This window comes from Triplophysa rosa, linkage group LG7 (genome assembly GCF_024868665.1).
Source record: "Triplophysa rosa linkage group LG7, Trosa_1v2, whole genome shotgun sequence".
In the NCBI taxonomy this organism is placed as follows: Eukaryota; Metazoa; Chordata; class Actinopteri; order Cypriniformes; family Nemacheilidae; genus Triplophysa; species Triplophysa rosa.
Window position 1 is genome coordinate 25368332 of NC_079896.1, and position 17538 is coordinate 25385869.

General features: G+C 39.1%; 1 protein-coding gene across 1 annotated transcript in view; it reads left to right on the top strand.

Annotated features, from left to right (window-relative positions):
• abcc4 (ATP-binding cassette, sub-family C (CFTR/MRP), member 4) overlaps positions 1-11547 on the top strand; it is a 28120-nt gene extending 16573 nt beyond the window's left edge. The window contains exons 17-30 of the mRNA XM_057337669.1: positions 42-79; positions 181-287; positions 365-511; positions 5525-5604; positions 6365-6515; positions 6741-6860; positions 6948-7058; positions 7796-7896; positions 7995-8186; positions 8267-8512; positions 8659-8831; positions 8932-9037; positions 9134-9268; positions 9944-11547. Of these exons, the coding sequence (XP_057193652.1) occupies positions 42-79; positions 181-287; positions 365-511; positions 5525-5604; positions 6365-6515; positions 6741-6860; positions 6948-7058; positions 7796-7896; positions 7995-8186; positions 8267-8512; positions 8659-8831; positions 8932-9037; positions 9134-9268; positions 9944-10033 (1797 nt within the window). The 3' untranslated portion in view covers positions 10034-11547. The remainder of the gene's footprint in view (positions 1-41; positions 80-180; positions 288-364; positions 512-5524; positions 5605-6364; positions 6516-6740; positions 6861-6947; positions 7059-7795; positions 7897-7994; positions 8187-8266; positions 8513-8658; positions 8832-8931; positions 9038-9133; positions 9269-9943) is intronic.
• The last annotated feature ends 5991 nt before the right edge of the window (positions 11548-17538 follow it).

Genomic DNA, 17538 nt, shown 5'->3' on the forward strand with positions numbered 1-17538 from the left:
CTGAATTTCTTGTCGCTCAATGATGTTATCGATGTCCACAGGTTTCCTACATTCTCCAGGACTGGTGGCTTGCATACTGGTGAGTGATCAGTCTGTTGTTTTTTGCACTTTGCAAGCCATTTCTTATTTGACACGCAGCAGATTGTGTAAATGTGACACTAAAGGAATAATGATTGACAGGGCCACAGAACAAGAGAAGCTCGACACCCCCTCTAACACCACCAGTGGCATGAATGCTAGCATCACTCAGCAGCTGGACCTGAACTTCTATCTCGGTGTCTACGGAGGTATGATCAGAGCTTATATTTACGATATATCACTATTTCTGGACTTCTTCCTCACTTTGATCATCTTCAATTTGCAGGTTTAACTGTGGCCACCGTCATCTTCGACTTTATGCGCAGTTTAATCATGTTTAAAGCTCTGGTGATCTCCGCGCAGACGCTACACACCCGCATGTTCAACTGCATCCTCAGGACACCCGTCCGGTTCTTTGATATCAATCCCATTGGTGAGTAGAACAGCACTTCCTGCCAATGCTGAACGTGACCAGCAGGGGGCAGCACATGGCAGCATGTCACGTCAATTGTCTCGGTCTCAAAGACTTGTGGGTAATTTGAAGTAAAGGATGGTTCCTACTATGAAACAAGTTCTTGAGCAAGGTTTGTTGTTCCTTAAAGTCACCATGCGAAGTGTTTTACACAGTGTTGCCATGATTGTTATAAATTATTTATCCGTGCACACCATCATTTTATTTAAATTCATTTGCGCTTGTGATCTTGAATCAAAAACGTTAAGCTCCTCTCCCCCTCTCAACAACAACTCTTCACCACATGACGTCAGCAGCAAAAAAGAGGTAGGACCATACTGACTGTCCAATGACCAGGCATTTTTAGGCCTCCCCTCCAGGCCCAACTTACAACAAACCAATCAAAAAGGGAAGGGCAAAATAAAGCCATAAATTTTTTTACATCCAGAAGCTGTTTCACTCGGATACACCTCACGATACGGAAAAAGAAGTCAATCGCAACTTCCGTTTCATGGTGACTTTAAAACAAAAAACAGCAGTAGGGGGGATCCTTTTTGACACTTTTTGTTGGTGTCTGCAAAGATTTTTATGGAGAAGAATGACATTTTAAGTGCTTAAAACGAACATGTTGGCACATTTATATTTTCAGACGTTTTAGCCTAGATCAAAAAATTGTCAGTCAAGAGACCGATTTTACTCAAGTGACCCTAAACGTTTAAGCTGTAGTGTACATAAGAACATTTACACTCTCTCAGGTGGTTTTTAAGTGTCTGGAAGAGATGTCCACTAGCAGATAGTAAAGCAGGACGATGTGTTGTCATCATGTTTACTTTAGATTTCAGTGTTTACCTTGCAAACGGCATCATCCGAGGCCCTTGGTGCTGAATAGCTTATGTTTGATGTCAAGTGTTTAAACCACGGATGTGAAGAGGAAAACTTTGAGCTCTTAGTGCTGTTTGACTGAATATGTTACTTCTGTTCTTATGTGTGCAAGGTTATAGCATTCTCTAAATAATCTCAAGATCAAGCCTTTAATAATCTTTATTACGCTCTGATGGTTTTTGATATTGCACCTTTTAAGATAACATTTCACCCAGAGCTGTTGAAAAACAGAGTTACGACACTCGCATAGATGTCCGTTGGAAGAATGTAATGCGGAAGTAACTCGTGTCATGGAGTGACCAATAGTTCCAAACACTGCACTGAAGCCCATTTATTTCAATGTCTTCCAGACGCATTTGCCGTACAGTTGGTGAAATAACGGCATGTTTATACATTTTAACGAGTTGGCGGACATATCTTATAATTATAAGTCTTATATTCAGATTATTTCCCAGACAAAATGCTATAAATCTAGTCAACATAGTACTCGGTGTACACAATGTGCTAATATATTAAGCAATATTTATGTAAATATAGTTGCTGTTGTCTGTCCTGCTAAAATCCATTCAAATAGGTTGACAGCACGGAGTTGATTGGAACTATTAAGCGCTCCATGAACCACGTGACACGGCGGCGATATGGAGTGTCGTAACTCTGTATTTCAACGGCTCTGATTTCACTTATTTAAAAGTGATTTAAAACCTGAACTCATGAGAACTTTCAATTTGTTTGAATGAGGTTAAATCAATTTTCCACAAATTGTATTTTCTATAATTGCATGCACACTAATACATTTACAATGGCAGTTTATGGGCCAAGGGTTTAAAAGTGGAATGTTAAAGAAATCGTTTTTGTAAAAGAAATATCAAGCACCTATAAACAGGGCTGGGAAGGTTCCTTTTCAAATGTATTTCACAACAGTTTTCAAAATACATGTTTTAAAAAGTAATCTGTAACATTTTTCGTTAGATTACACAAGTTTTGTAACTTAATCTAAATACTTTGGAATAATAATAAGGTACATAAAACAAAGGTATCATCAAACAGAGGACTTGGCTTTCCTCTGCTTATTATTTTACACAAAATCAGTTTTACAGTTTCCCCTCATTAGACATTATAGTCCACATTTCTAAGAAAATAAATCAGAATTATGAGTTATAAACTCACAATTGTGAGAAAAAGTCAGAACTGTCGCAAGTACCTAAAACTTACTTAAACACGAAACTCACAAACAACAATCACACTTATTCAGGACAGTACTTAATAATATTAACATGCAATTTCTATGAACCCAGATCCCTCTCGTTTTGTTACAATTATTCCGATTTTGCATATTCGATAAGGGGTATGAAACTTGTGAGCGTAACTGCTTTTTATAATGCTTTTGCAGATTGTCACAGTTAGAGAATCACCAATTGCTGTTTACATTAATTGCCTGTTACAGGTAATATTAATGTTATAATCAAATAAATGACATTAAAATTCCAAGTAATCACTGTGGTAATCTAAAATACTTTTTGGATGTAACTGTTATTTGATTACCACCCACTTAAAAGTACCTGTAATGAAATATAGTCACTTAATGTTTTTTATTTTAAATACGTAACTAAGTTACGTGTATTTCGTTACTCCCCAGCCCTGCTTATAAATATAGTAAACACACAGGTCCTAAAATCCTGATATACATCCATCATTAAAATAAGCCAAATGACTGTTGAAATGAAACAAAGAAAACCATTAATATTTGGACCATTTGACATTAAACTCCAGTATGCATCTTGAAATCCCATCTGTTTCTCTCATGTCTCGTGACTAGTTGTCATTTAGCTAAAAAAAGCTTAATATATTATTAAATAATGAGATTTTTTGATTTTCAGGTGAACACCTGTTTTCAGGTGTTATTTTCTTAAACCGTTTTTCTTTTGCGATCCTTGTGCATGTCATGTCAGGACATTATAGATGAAATGTGACCTTTGATTTAACTTCATCATCTCGCTCTCAGAGAATTCTTTACATTTGAATTAAATTTTCTGTTAAGTTTCGTTTATCATCACGTGCAGTCAGAGTTTCGTGAATAATACACACATAATCTGTAATTACCCCTGCGGACTGGCATAAAAATGCACTTGTCCCTGATAATTGTGGTTCGTGCCACAATGTACAGTACAAAGTTTGTATACGACAGCTGATATGGCTATTGTATACCCAGTGCGTTATAGTTTTTGGACCCCGTGTGATGACCTTAAGAGCAAACAGCAGCCCGTGTGTGTTGTTTTTCACTAGGAACTGCTTATCGGGGTGTTCCTGTTGATAACGTGAGCAAAAGAGCATTTACAAGTCTCAATAGTCTAATAGATAGTTTTATGACTATGAGCGCGTCACATGGAGTCATTTTACTGTGACGCAGTTATCAGCAGCACGAAGCACAATTACAGCGAGAGACACAAATCTGATACTTTGTAAAAAAATCACAGAATTTTTTTTTTAATGTATGAATCAAATATGGCTGTGATGTGAATCGACTGTTAATCCATATGTTGCTGCCACTGTTTCTTTGATAATTGTAATAAAGAATGGTCCTAATGCTTTATTATTTCTTCGGTCCTGGTAATCTCAACATTAGAAGCCATAAACGCTTCTGACAAATGACAAACTGATACCCAGTGCGGTGCCAGTGTCAATCTAACACGCTCTCTTTTGTTTGCTTTATTTGTGTTTAATCTCATTTATTGTCCTACCGATCACTCAAGACATGGGTTAAAAGGCCTTTATGGCTGCTATTATTATAACCAGTGAGATAAGAAGTAAATGGAAATATGTGATTGTTATTGATAAAATAATGCAGCTTGGCACGACATGTGACTGTTAAAAATCATCTTATATTCAGCCACATTAAAGGAATAGTTTGCCCAAAAGTGAGATTTTTGTCATAATTTGCTCACCCCTCCAGTTGTTACAAACCTCTATACACTTCTTTGTTCTGTTGAACACAAATGAGGATATTTTAATGAAAGTTTGTAACTAAGCCGTTTTGGGTCGCTATTGACTCCCATTGTATTCTTTTGTCCTACTATTGGAGTGGTGACCCAAAACGGCTTACTTACAAACTTTCATTAAACTGTCTTCATTTGTGTTCAGCACAACAAAGAAATGTATAGAGGTTTGTAACAACTGGAGGGTGAGCAAATAATGACAAAAGTTTCATTTTTGGGTGAACTATACATTAACATAGATTCATTAGATACATACATATCCAATATTGTGTATGTAAACTGTACGTTGTAAGAAACAATAGGTTAAACCTGTAAATAACACATCTGTACACTCTTTTTAAAAAATTATGGGTTTTTTTGTCTATATTTTTTCACTTTTTGTATATAGTGCATAATTGTTTTTATTTAATTTCACAATTTTTCTATCTTAATGTATATTTGCACCAGGGGCGGACTGACCAGTAGGACATTCTGTCAAAGTCTGGAACGGCCATCCCACCGATGGCCTACGGCCGTGACCAGGAGCGGTCCGGCCATCTGGAGTATCGAAAATTTTCCTGGTGGGCTGCTAATATAATGGAATGGACGCTATTACAGGCGGATGTTTTTAATGCGAATGCACGCAACGCGAAGGCATTAGCGAGACGGACACGTATACATGTAACGCAATGACACGTCAACCACACCCCTCGGCCCCCCCGTTGAGAGAAATGGTGGAAGGCTGATGCAATCAAACTCTACCAAAGATGAAGGGCCGATGTGGGCTGAAAACTCCTGGGCCGTTTTTGCTTGCCAGACCGCCCCTGATTTGCGCTATGTTTGCACCATGTGTACACTTTCTTCTGCACTAAGCTCCTGTCGCCAAGTCAAATTCCTTGTGCGTGTAAACATACTTGGTAATAAAGCTGATTCTGAACATACACAACAGGCCGAGATGCAAATATGGTAAAACAATAAAATCTAAATGACAAAAAATTGGTTGCAATGCAAAGCGCTGTGACAAAAAAAAACGTAAAATATTACGCTATTATTGTGGGTGTAAAGATATATTGTGGCATGATGTACATGTTGCTATATAAAAAAAACGTTTTTCATTTTCATTTCAAACTTTTCATTTCAGGAAGAATTCTCAACCGGTTCTCCAAAGACATCGGTCAGCTTGACTCTCAGCTTCCTTGGACGTTTGTGGATTTTATCCAGGTACGTTGTGTAGTTTTGTCTGTGAAACACCATGAAATATGTTGCTGACTCGGGTATATTAGAATAGCCTTTACTTGTGGCGACGTGCATTATTCGCTCTGGTAGACCAAGTGTTGTGAAGTAACAACATAATGTGGCTTTTCTCCAGACAAATGACAATGTGGTCAATATGTGGGTGACAGTCGTCACTTGAAGAGCTCAGAGGGCTATTGTCTCACATGTGACCGTGTGAATAGTCTTTCAGTCGTTCTGTGGGGCTGGAGGATCTTCCTTTGGTCAATTGTGACCACTTTCTCATTTTCAGCTGTTTTTTGGCTATATGCTAATACGCTAATATTTCGTTCCAAACATAAACATCATGTTGTCTGATGTTGCCGCCCAAAGTTGAGTTTTGAGCAGCGAGACCTCGCTCTGACGTTATTTTGTTCTCCGGCCCAGTCAGGAGCTCATGTAACAGAAGTGCTTTTGTCAGTTTGTGTTCCTCCAAAGTCTGTGGTTATTCCCACAGTAACCTTAAGTTGTTAACGTGGTGATGGAGAAAAGCCGGGCATTATAGGTCATTTGAAAGAGGTTTGGTCGTGACAGCATGACGCGGCACTTTCAGAGCAAGCTTGCTGTTTTTCCCTGCGCTCTTTGATAAACGCTCATGGTTAAAAGGAGCGACAAAAACCACAAAGTGCTTTAATGACCCCCGCAGTCAACCGTCATGACGCAGTATGTCCACGGCTCACTTCCTTTCTTTAACCTTTTTCCCCATCAGGTGTTTCTGCAGATCATCGGCGTCATCGCTGTGGCATCATCAGTAATACCATGGATTCTAATTCCCGTGCTGCCTCTGTTGATTTGCTTCCTGTTCCTGCGGCGCTACTTCCTGCGGACCTCACGTAATGTCAAGCGCCTCGAATCCACAAGTATGTTAAACCTTCAATTTGGGCAATTCTGTTGTACAACAAAAACGTTATTGAAAATTGTTAATGTTTTGGAAAACAATCATTTTTACATTAAAAAAACCCGTCAAACCTTGTGTATTGTATGGAAGCGTAACTAGTGTGTCGTTATACCCCATGAAGGTTTTCTGTTATTAAAATTCTCCTTTCGTAGTCTATGTTGACGTCTGTATATTTGTGTCTCTACAGCCCGTAGTCCAGTGTTCTCCCACCTGTCGTCCTCTCTGCAAGGCTTGTGCACCATCCGTGCCTTTAAAGCAGAGGATAGATTTCAGCAGGCGTTTGACGCCCATCAGGATCTGCACTCAGGTATGTACACGAGTCGCCCTGAAGTTAAGAGTGGACTGGATTTCTTCTGTTTGTTTTTTTGTAATGTGAATGTCACATCTCGCACAGAGGCCTGGTTCCTGTTCCTGACCACATCACGCTGGTTCGCCGTGCGCTTGGACGGAATGTGCTCCGTGTTCGTGACCATCACAGCCTTCGGATGTCTTCTGCTGAAAGACAGTGAGGAAACCAAATAACAGCTACTTAACTCATAATACGTAACAGTATTTGCAGAAACACACTGCTTAAAGGAACAGTGTCATCACCCTCGAGTTGTTAGAAATCTGTATACATTTATTTGTTCTGATGAACACAGAGAAAGATATTTGGAAGAATGCTTATAACCAGACAGATCTTGCCCCCCATTGACTCCCATAGTAGGAAAAATTACTTGATCATTTTATTGTTTAGTTCTGTTGAACACAAAAGAAGATATTTTGAAGAATGTTGGACAGCAAACAGTTCTGGGGCACTTTTGACTACCGTTGTATTTTTTCCTACTATGGGAGTCAATGGTGGGCCAAATCTGTCTGGTTATAAGCATTCTTCCAATTATCTTTCTCTGCGTTCATCAGAACAAAGTAATTTACACAGATTTGGAACAACTCGAAGGTGAGTAAATGATGACGACTTCCCTTTAAAGGAACAGTTCACCCAAAAATGGAAATTCTGTCATCGTTTACTCACCTTCGAGTTGTTCCAAAACTGGTTGAACAAAGAGAAAGATATTTGGAAGAATGCTTGTAACCAAACAGTTCTTGGTCATCACTGACTACCGTAGGAGGATGGTAGTCAAAGTGCCCCAGAACTGTTTGCTTTCCTACATTCTTTAAAATATCTTATTTAATGCTCAACAGAACAAAGACATTTATAAAGAGATTTTTGGAGTTCTGACGGCACGTGTCTTGTTCTTGCAGGTTTGGAAGCAGGTGCGGTTGGTTTGGCTTTGTCTTACGCTGTCACTCTAATGGGAATGTTCCAATGGGGCGTTAGACAGAGTGCAGAGGTAGAGAACATGGTAAGAACCTCATCTACCTTTCTTCTTAACCACTGTTCTAGGCATTTATTTACAGCTCATATATTGACATTTATTGCTTGTATGATGTTTATTCTTAGATGACCTCAGTAGAGAGAGTGGTGGAGTACACGGAGCTAGAGAGCGAAGCGCCATGGGAGACCCAAAAACGCCCTCCTCCTGATTGGCCGAATCGAGGTCTGATTACCTTCGACAAAATCAACTTCTCCTACAGTTCAGATGGACCTGTTGTCCTCAAGAACATCTCGGCCATGTTCAGACCCAAAGAGAAGGTGAGTCCAGCACGGCAGATTCAGGGCGGCGTATCAATCTCTGTCAGACGTGTGAAATGAAGCTTTCTGTTCCGCGTCAGATTGGAATCGTGGGGCGAACCGGCGCAGGAAAAAGCTCCCTGGTATCAGCGCTCTTCCGTCTAACGGAGCCTGAAGGCAAGATCTTCGTGGACGGGGTGTTGACCTCTGAGATCGGCCTGCATGACCTCCGGCAGAAGATGTCAATCATCCCGCAGGATCCCATGCTGTTCACGGGAACCATGAGGAAGAACTTGGACCCCTTTGGCCAGCACTCCGATCAGGATCTGTGGAGCTCTCTTGAGGAGGTACAACCTGTTTTACAACCAGCATTTTGGATCTCGATTACATGATTATAATTTCAGGTGTAAATGAGTTATTTTGACCTGTAAACCTTAACCACAATCTGTTCACCTGTATGAATGACTGCATGCGCATGGCCGTCTGTTCAAAGGTCCAGCTGAAAAATGTTGTGGAGGAGCTGCCTAGTAAACTCGAGACGGAACTGGCCGAGTCCGGATCGAACTTCAGCGTGGGTCAACGGCAGCTCGTCTGTCTCGCCAGGGCCATCCTGAGGAAGAACCGAATTCTCATCATCGACGAGGCCACGGCAAACGTAGACCCTCGGTGAGATCTTAAACCAGAAGCTAATATACATATATATATATATATATATTCATTCCGATATCTAGAACTGAGCCTTTAAGGACACCCATGTGCTCTACAGGACAGACGAACTGATCCAGAAAACCATCCGTGAGAAGTTCAAGGAATGCACCGTTCTCACCATAGCGCACAGACTCAACACCATTATAGACAGCGATCGCATCATGGTGAGTGTTCGAGATCAAGACCTCGAACGAACGATTATTTTAACTATAAGGGGTTTGCAATTGCCAAGTACCATAGCATGAGATGCATTTTCGCAGGTTCTGGATGCCGGTCGGATCAACGCGTATGACAATCCCTACGTTCTCCTAAAAGACCAGGATGGCATCTTTTACAAAATGGTTCAGCAGACCGGAAAGGCAGAGGCAGCGTCGCTGTTGCACACCGCCAAACAGGTGAGCAAAGTCGCTCCACGCAACTCCTGTTCCGGCATCGTTAGTTTGATGCATCCGAATACTTGTGCCAGAAACCTACAATGCACTGCGTTTGAAAGATCCCAGGCCTTTGTGCTGTCAGTCAGTATTAGTTTCCCCTCCTCAGCGTCATGTTGCTCGGCCTCCGGATCGGGTTCCCTTCTGCCTCCTTCGAGCGGTGAGCTCATTCCGAGCAGCGGCCCCTCTGGATCTGACCGCCTGGGCTTTCAAACACACATCTTAGCTGATATTAGACCACTCCGCCATTGTGCGGCGTGAATAGCAGCTCAATTGAGAGTATATCTGATAGTGTGGCCAACTGTTTGTCGGCCGCGCTTTGTGTCGCCGGGACTTTCTCCGGCTATCTTCGGGGGGTGGGGGGGCGTGCTTGAACACCAGGTGCTTTCTTCTCCTTTTGTCTTTACGCTCATTGTGAGCGGGTGCTTCGGAATACAATGCGAGGTTTTGATTACTGCATAATAATGATATTAAATAAGGGGGGATTTTTACTCGCATTCAAGCCGCCGTGTTCCGTCCCCTGTGTTTTGAAAAGCATTGTCGTGGAATGGTTTGGGAAAAGAGCGACGCCTTTTATCCTGCTCCAGGTCTCATTAACGGCTGGTATGCATCACTCTCTTTCGATCTCTTGGTTTACAGGCGTACATGAACTGCAGTCCGGCCCACCAGCCCAACGGCTTTGCCATGACAGGAGATGGCAGCCTGGTTATCTTCGAGACGGCGCTCTAACCACCGTGTGCCCGCTAAGTGCCTGATCTGTATGGGGCACGGCTGCTTCCAGCTACCCCGGCGGGGTGATGTGGTAGAAGTTCTGCCCCCCATCTTCCCCAGAGATCCCTGCTCGCTCGGGCTGAGCAGAACTTGGGATGTCGTCCGTAGACATCAACGGATCCAGAGAGGAAAGGGCTGTTGCTCCAATCATGCAAGAGGATACAGACTTCACCTATAAATACAGACTTCACACACCAGCGTTATGATAACGCCAAGAGAACTTGATTAGACATACTGATTGTAAAAAACAGTACGTGCCTTATTATTCAAATGTAGTAGCAGGACTTACAGATATTCATATGGGCCAAAGAGATTACAGTACAGCTTGACTCTGTCTGGTTGGTTAAATCGGTGCCTTTATACGACTGCCTTTCCTAAGAGGACCCCATACAAGACATGTTTTGTTTATTTATTGATTCGTACACTCCAGTTGCCTTAATCACTATAATCATATGCGGGAGAGTGTTTAAACCATATTAGTATTTGCTGAGAGCGTTCTGTTCATGCTGTGTTTTATAGAATGTGGATATGTTCTAACATTTCAAGTTCCTGTGCAATACAAACAATACCAAAATATTTAGCTTTAATGTCATCTTTGATTTCATAGAAAATCAATTATTTTTTATAATTTGTGAATTTGAAAGCGTGAGAATGAGGAACTGAATGACTGGTGCGGAGGCCAGGTTAATTTGATCTCTGAGATGATTCGTATTTTAATGTCTTTAGCATTTTAGTTTCTGAGCAATTTACATTTTTCTGTTTTTTTGTGTGTGGAAACTAAATAGACAACGCAGTACTTACCAAAAAATATTGGCTGCTGGGCACGGCACCTTAATTCAACAGATAAACCGAATTTGATTTAACTTCTGGTTGAGCACATGCATGGCTGTTAAGTGAATTTAAAAAATGAAGAAAAAAAATCTGTTAATGCAAATATTTGCATAGCATTTTTTCAATGACTTATTACTACATAAGTGATATGCCCAGTTGAAAATCTAACTTAAAAGATTTTATAATGATAAGGACCCTAAAAACCAAACGTTATTGAAAAAACGTCAGCAACTAACATTGATGAAACTTATTTTGGGATGACTGAATTGTGCTTATATCTAATATTACCAGTGAATGCATTGTGCATTAAGATCTAAATATGTTCAATTTGATTATTGTTAACAGTTATGACTGTTCTCTTCTACACTGTAAAAACTTCTACTTAAAAACTTAAGCTAAAAATCTTGAAGCTGAATCAAATGAGCTTTACGAGTCATCTGCACTTAAATTATATTGAATTGAATCAGTTTTCATCTTCATGAAAATAGAATAACTCAGTTGAAATGTCATATGCTTTTTGTGTTTAAATATCAGTTTTGTATTATTTTCAATCATGTTGAATTAGTTTGGTAAATGTTCCGTCATATCAGATTCTTGTACTTTGATTTAACCACAAGGTTTCGTTATTAAACCTCATTGAAAACCCAGTTGTATATATCTGTCTGTATATGCACACCTAACCTGAATTTATTTCCATGCGGGTGGATTACGGCTGGAAAACCCCCTGTATCCAAGAACGGCCTCCGGCGCTGAACTTTGTCACTTTACATCTCGCTCCATAATGGCTTGAAGATTTGCTGCCGGAGGTTACGGCGGGTATTTGTTTACAGTCTGTCATCCATGTCCCATGGTGTTTTCAGACCATGTTATGTTAAGGCATAAAGGAATTAACCTGAAGGCAAAATCTTGGATTGAGTGAGAACAAGAGGCAATGTGTTAGGCAAGCAGGCATCGAATCACAGCCTCTTGTCCTCGACATTTGTGCCTTTGTCTGTAATCGTAACCATCATCTCTAGAGTGTAAGTGATACTGTAGGCCTTTCTCCTCTTGGATGGACAAACAAAAGTGTGAGATCTTTGCGGTAGAAGATCCTATTGTGTTCGGTTCAAAGGTGCTCACAAGAAGGAATGCTTGCCTTTACTTTTCCACTGAAAAAGCACTTTCAATACACACTGGTAATGCACAAAAAAATGAGAGAAGATATGAAAGGCTATCCAGATCTATTATGATGAGAGAGATGTGGTAGTCCTACCTTACAGCCATGATCTCATGCCAAACACACACATGGGTTACTTCACCTCTTAATCTTGTGATTCTCGTCCATTTGTTTGTATTCTTTTATTAGAATTAATATATGATTTTATGAACAGATACAATATTTCTTTTTTTTTATATAACTACAGCAGTGTTCCTGAAAGCACAGTAAAAATGCACTTCTACTGACTTCTAATGTAATGTGGCATCTGTTTTCAAAATGAGAAAATAAAAGGTTTTAGGAAACAAGCGGTTCTTAGGTTAGGTATGAATGATAAAACCATAGATGCACCGATCAGATTTACCTTTGGACACCGAACTAACCCGACACCTGTATGACCTTGTTGAAACTATGTTCATACGTCCACAACAAATTGGTTAAAAATACTTGGTAAAATGATAAAGAAACGTTCTGAGAAAATGTCTTTAGCATCTTTTAAGTGCAGATGTACTTTTTAAGGTCTCTGTAGTTTAAAAAGTTTGTCCTGTATAGTTACTTGTGGTTAATAGCTTGTCCTGTAGTTTAATATGTGCCGCCGCCTTTTTCAAAACAAAGGAACCGAAGGTAATTCTTTGAAACAAAACGCTTTCTGACATTGAAGTGCTCCGGATTGCTTTTCTGGAGCGAATTGTTTAAAGAGTGCGAGAATAGCATTTGTCATGCCTCTACCTCCATTCTCTCTGCTCGGCACGGTCTGAATATCAGTTCCAAAGCTGCACAATGTTGATGAAGGTGATCGGGCCTTCAGAAATCACTGTGACATGGAAAGCAGCTGTTTGGCTTTTCCTGAGCTGCAATCGGGTGAAAAGTGCAATGTAGATTGTGCTTGATGCACATTAAAGAATGCTCCAGGATAAAAGTTAATAAAGGAGTAGTGCACTTCGAAATTTGCCCCCATTGACTTAACATGTAAGAATAAAAATGACTATGGAAAGTGAATGGGGGGATTTTGAAGTGAACTACTCCTTTAAGCTCTATGGACAATGTCATTATGCTTTATCTGTAAAAATGAGCGTATATATTGTACATGCATTTTACAGTAATACATTTACAATGGGTGTCTATGGGGAAAGGCACAACAGATTAAGATCCTTGGATGCTGTATCAAAATTTCAATTTGAAGGAGCGGGTGAAAATAGTTTTTTCTCAGAACAAGTGCAGAACATTTTTTAAATCTACGCATCACAATCGGTAACATTGTGAGGTTTTAGTTGTGTTTCACTTTGATTTAGTTCTCTTTTGAAAGTGTATGAAGCAGAGTTATTGTTATAGTATTATTTCGTTTTAATTTGCTTTTATTTTTAGAGTTTTATTTTTTATGTTAATTTTGGTATATGCTTTATTCATTTTATGATTAATTGGTTTATTTATTTTTGTTGCTATATTTAATTAATTAATACATTTTTATTTTAGGTTTAGTTTAGTTTTTAGTTTATTATTATAATTGTAGTGCTTTAAACTTATTTCAGATTATTTTTAAGGCAACATTTCAATTTTTCCTTCAGTTAAGTTCTTCCAATGATTTTTAGGTCCGTATTTTATTTTATTTCAATGAACAGAAACATTTTCAAAGTCTTGATTTTAGTCAAATCAATAACCTTGTTATGAAGTTTATTATGTTAAATTAGTCAATTTTTGCTCCGATCCTTAGGAAAAATCACAGATGAGATCTTTTTAATATGTCAGTTATTTCTCCGATATATCAGTGAGATGAGCAGATGGAAACTTTTGCTGAAGTCTCATCTGTGTCTCCTGAAAAACTCTTCATTACAGTTTCAGAAGAGATGTCACAAACTGAGCTCAGATCTGTCAAGTCTGCGATCATAAATCAATATTATGGAAGATCAACAAATGTACCCAAAGTATGACCTCTACGATCTATGTACAGTATATCATTTTACACCTCCATACTCTTCATGTATGCAATTAGTCTCATTTGTTTCTGGTTTTATTTCTCCTATATAGCTGTTTTAAGAGAAACGTGATACTTAAATGAAACACGGAAACTTAGAACTCTCAGAGAATCTGCTGAGCTGTGAAAGAGCAACATCTGAGCAACAACATTTTCCTCTGAGAACACTAAAAACGAGAGGTTTCTTTTGCAGTTTTGCTAACATGGACCTTTTGTTAGAACTATATGAGCAATATTTTTCTATGATAAACTGTTTATCAACAACCGTGTAAACTTTGCCTCCAAAAATCTTTTCTAAGGCTCTATAGGTCAAACTCAACAAAGAATCTCAATGGCTCTTCTCACAGTCCTCATGCTAGTGAAGGTCGAGCATGTCCGATGGCGTTTCGAGATAATGAACGTTGGCTTTTCTCTCCAATCTTCTCCATTCACTCTGTGTTTTCTTTGGTCCCGAATCCCTGTCCTAAAGTCCGGCTGTCATGGTGATATATGGGGATTCCTCCCTTCGGTGTCCTTTTGTCTGCAGGACCCAACTCTCAGCGGTTTCTCTTCGGAACAAAACCTTCAAATGACTCCGAGTGAATGTGATTAGGTCTAAGGACCTCAGACAAATTGAGAGGACAAAAACACTGGTCATTGTCCTGCCATTTGCCACCATTGTTCCCATTCTCTGCGGTCAAAACCTGCAGAACATTAGCCACACAGTGTGACCATCCTTCACTCTCACTGGAGCTCTCCTTTCATCTCCTTTCACATTCACTGGATTCATTACGGCCTACAATAGACAGGCAACAAAACAGCTTGTGATGTCAGCTGGATTCTGGCTTCTTTGTGCCAGGACTGTGTGGTCGAGACAGAAAGGCCTCTGGACCCCTGTAATGGCCGGCCGAAGGCGTGTCGAGCGCTGGGTGGCCGTGTACAGTATACTGTATATATACTGGAATAGACATTGCGATGTTATAGATGAACAGAATTTGTTCAAATGTTCAGAATTACATTTTAAGGTTTAAGGATTTAGAGAACCATGAGAACCACTAATGGGTTACTTTGATGCATTCCATAACTTTTTTCATTAAAAAATGAGCACGTTGTTATATAATAAACAGTTATTTGGAAAGTATTTAACATCAGTGTTGAAAACTGTTTCCTTATCCTGATTTTTGTTTTCGAATACAAATGTCTGAAATTTTTGTAATTCAAGCTTATTTTTCTCCCTCCACTGGGAGATATTTTTGCCTGTTTTAAGCATAAACATACCTTTAATGTTTTTCTTTCCGAAAAACAAGACTTATTGACATAATCGTTGTACTGGAAAACAGGGCAAAATACAAAGAAATGGATTTTTCCAGTGTAATTTTAGCTGTCGGAAATAATTTCATGAAAAATGTCATTTTGACATCATTTGACTTCAAACTGTATGACGACAGAGAGGCAATTAGTGTAATATCAATACAAATAATAATACCATATAAATGAATACATTTATTGAAAAAACTTTTATTTTTAACATGTTTGTGTCATTCATTATGTAATTTGTCATTAAAGACAAGCGCCATTTCAATTGTACACATACTGTATGGTTTTAAAGAAACCCCCAACCAAATATTCAACTTTAGCATCTCATGACACAGCATGTATGCAGAAATAAAGGACCCCAGACTTCTTTTGACACGGTCCGATAAGCAACCCCTCTGTACATGTACATTTAAGCTTTTTTTGTTTTTTTCATCTAAAGAAACTTACAAGAGTAAGAAAAACAAAAAGCGATAGAACACCCTAGCAACCCCCCAGAAACACCCTAGCAACCACCCTAGCACAGTATCGCGTTATCTTCCCAAAAATGTAAAAACCTACAGTAGTTCATTAATATTGTACTAATACTAAAATTCCTGCACCCATCCAAACAGATTCCATCGGTGTTATAATTGTGTCGGTAAAACACTCTCTTGTTAAAGCGCTGAATGTGGCTCTGTTAGAGACAAAGCACCGAGGGATTGGACAAAGCTGTACGTACAATAGCTCCTCTTCTAGCTGAAAATTAAGGGATTTCTGCTCTAAACTCATTGTTCTTTTCATCCGCTCTTCCCTTTCTGCTCAATAAGCTGCTCTTTCAGAGATAACTGAGGGCACTCAAGCATTTCCAAGATGTGTTCAGAGATGTTTTCAGGAGAATAAAGGGAGGCTAAACACAGTGCTGCTTTTAGGAGTTATTTGTTCCCATCATTACTCTGGAGCTTATTGTTCTGGTGTGGTCCTGTCTTCTAACAGGCACCTCTGAGTTCTCAGGGTGTGACCGCTCTATACCAACAATTACAAAGGGATCTTATCACTTCCTGCCTATGAAAACAGTTTATGTGCTTCTGCGACGATTGATATGCTTTTATAACTTTTTATGCTTTTAACTTACATAAAGATATGTAAACGAGAAAAGAAAGAACCAGGAGTTCACACTTATTGTATTGGTTTATATTATTTTATGTGTTTGTTGTTGTTTTAAACATGATATCTGTTATTTTTGTGATTAATGCTGCATAGTGTCATTCAGATCTGAGTAGTTTAGATTTCAAAGACGTGCATCATTAAAACTGTAACTGATAATGTTGACTACGGACAATATATCCATGGCTACAACTGGATTTTGAAGAGTGACGTGTAGACAAAGATACATCATTAAAATAACAAGATGATAATTACCATAATAAGCACATGTTCTGAAAAAGCATCTTCAACAATGCTGTAATATTGAAATGCATTGAGCAGAAATGCGTTATAATCACATAGCGACAGAGAAACATATATGACATGGACACAATGTTAGAAAAACCCGCCTGACTCTCTTTAGGAGAATGGCAACCAACACAAAGGTTGCAGCGTCTATCCTGGTGTGAGATTTGTTCGTTTTGTTTGTTAGAAATATAAAAAACAAAAAGGCTAATTGTTTTAAAAAGTTCAATCATATTCTGCTATGAAGAAAGTTAAATAATCTCCCCTGAACATTTACACAGACTCCTATGGGAGACATTTCAGTTTGACATAGGCCTAATCTTCACAGAGAATAGCATTATAATTCTTATTCAAATATGAGTTTAGTGAAAAACTCTTTTGTAATGAGATTTTTACAGTTTGAATGTACATAAACGAATGATCTTTTTTGCACTGTACAATGTAATGTTTGTTATTAATGAAATAGGCGGCAACATATGTTTTTCATTACATAACTCAGCAAATTAAGTTAAATAGTAACGTTACAGCAACTCATCACTAGTCCAGATTTAAAACAGTAAGTTAAAATGACGTATACAGTCCTTTTGGTTAAACAAATGAAATGCAAAACTTAAAAGTACTGCGCCGCTCATGTCTCCAACGCAAGCACGCACGCACGCACAGAGTGATGTCAGGAGAAAGTGACACGCCCACTCCGTTCAAAACTCAGCGCAGGTGCTAACCAGTGCGCGTACACTGAAC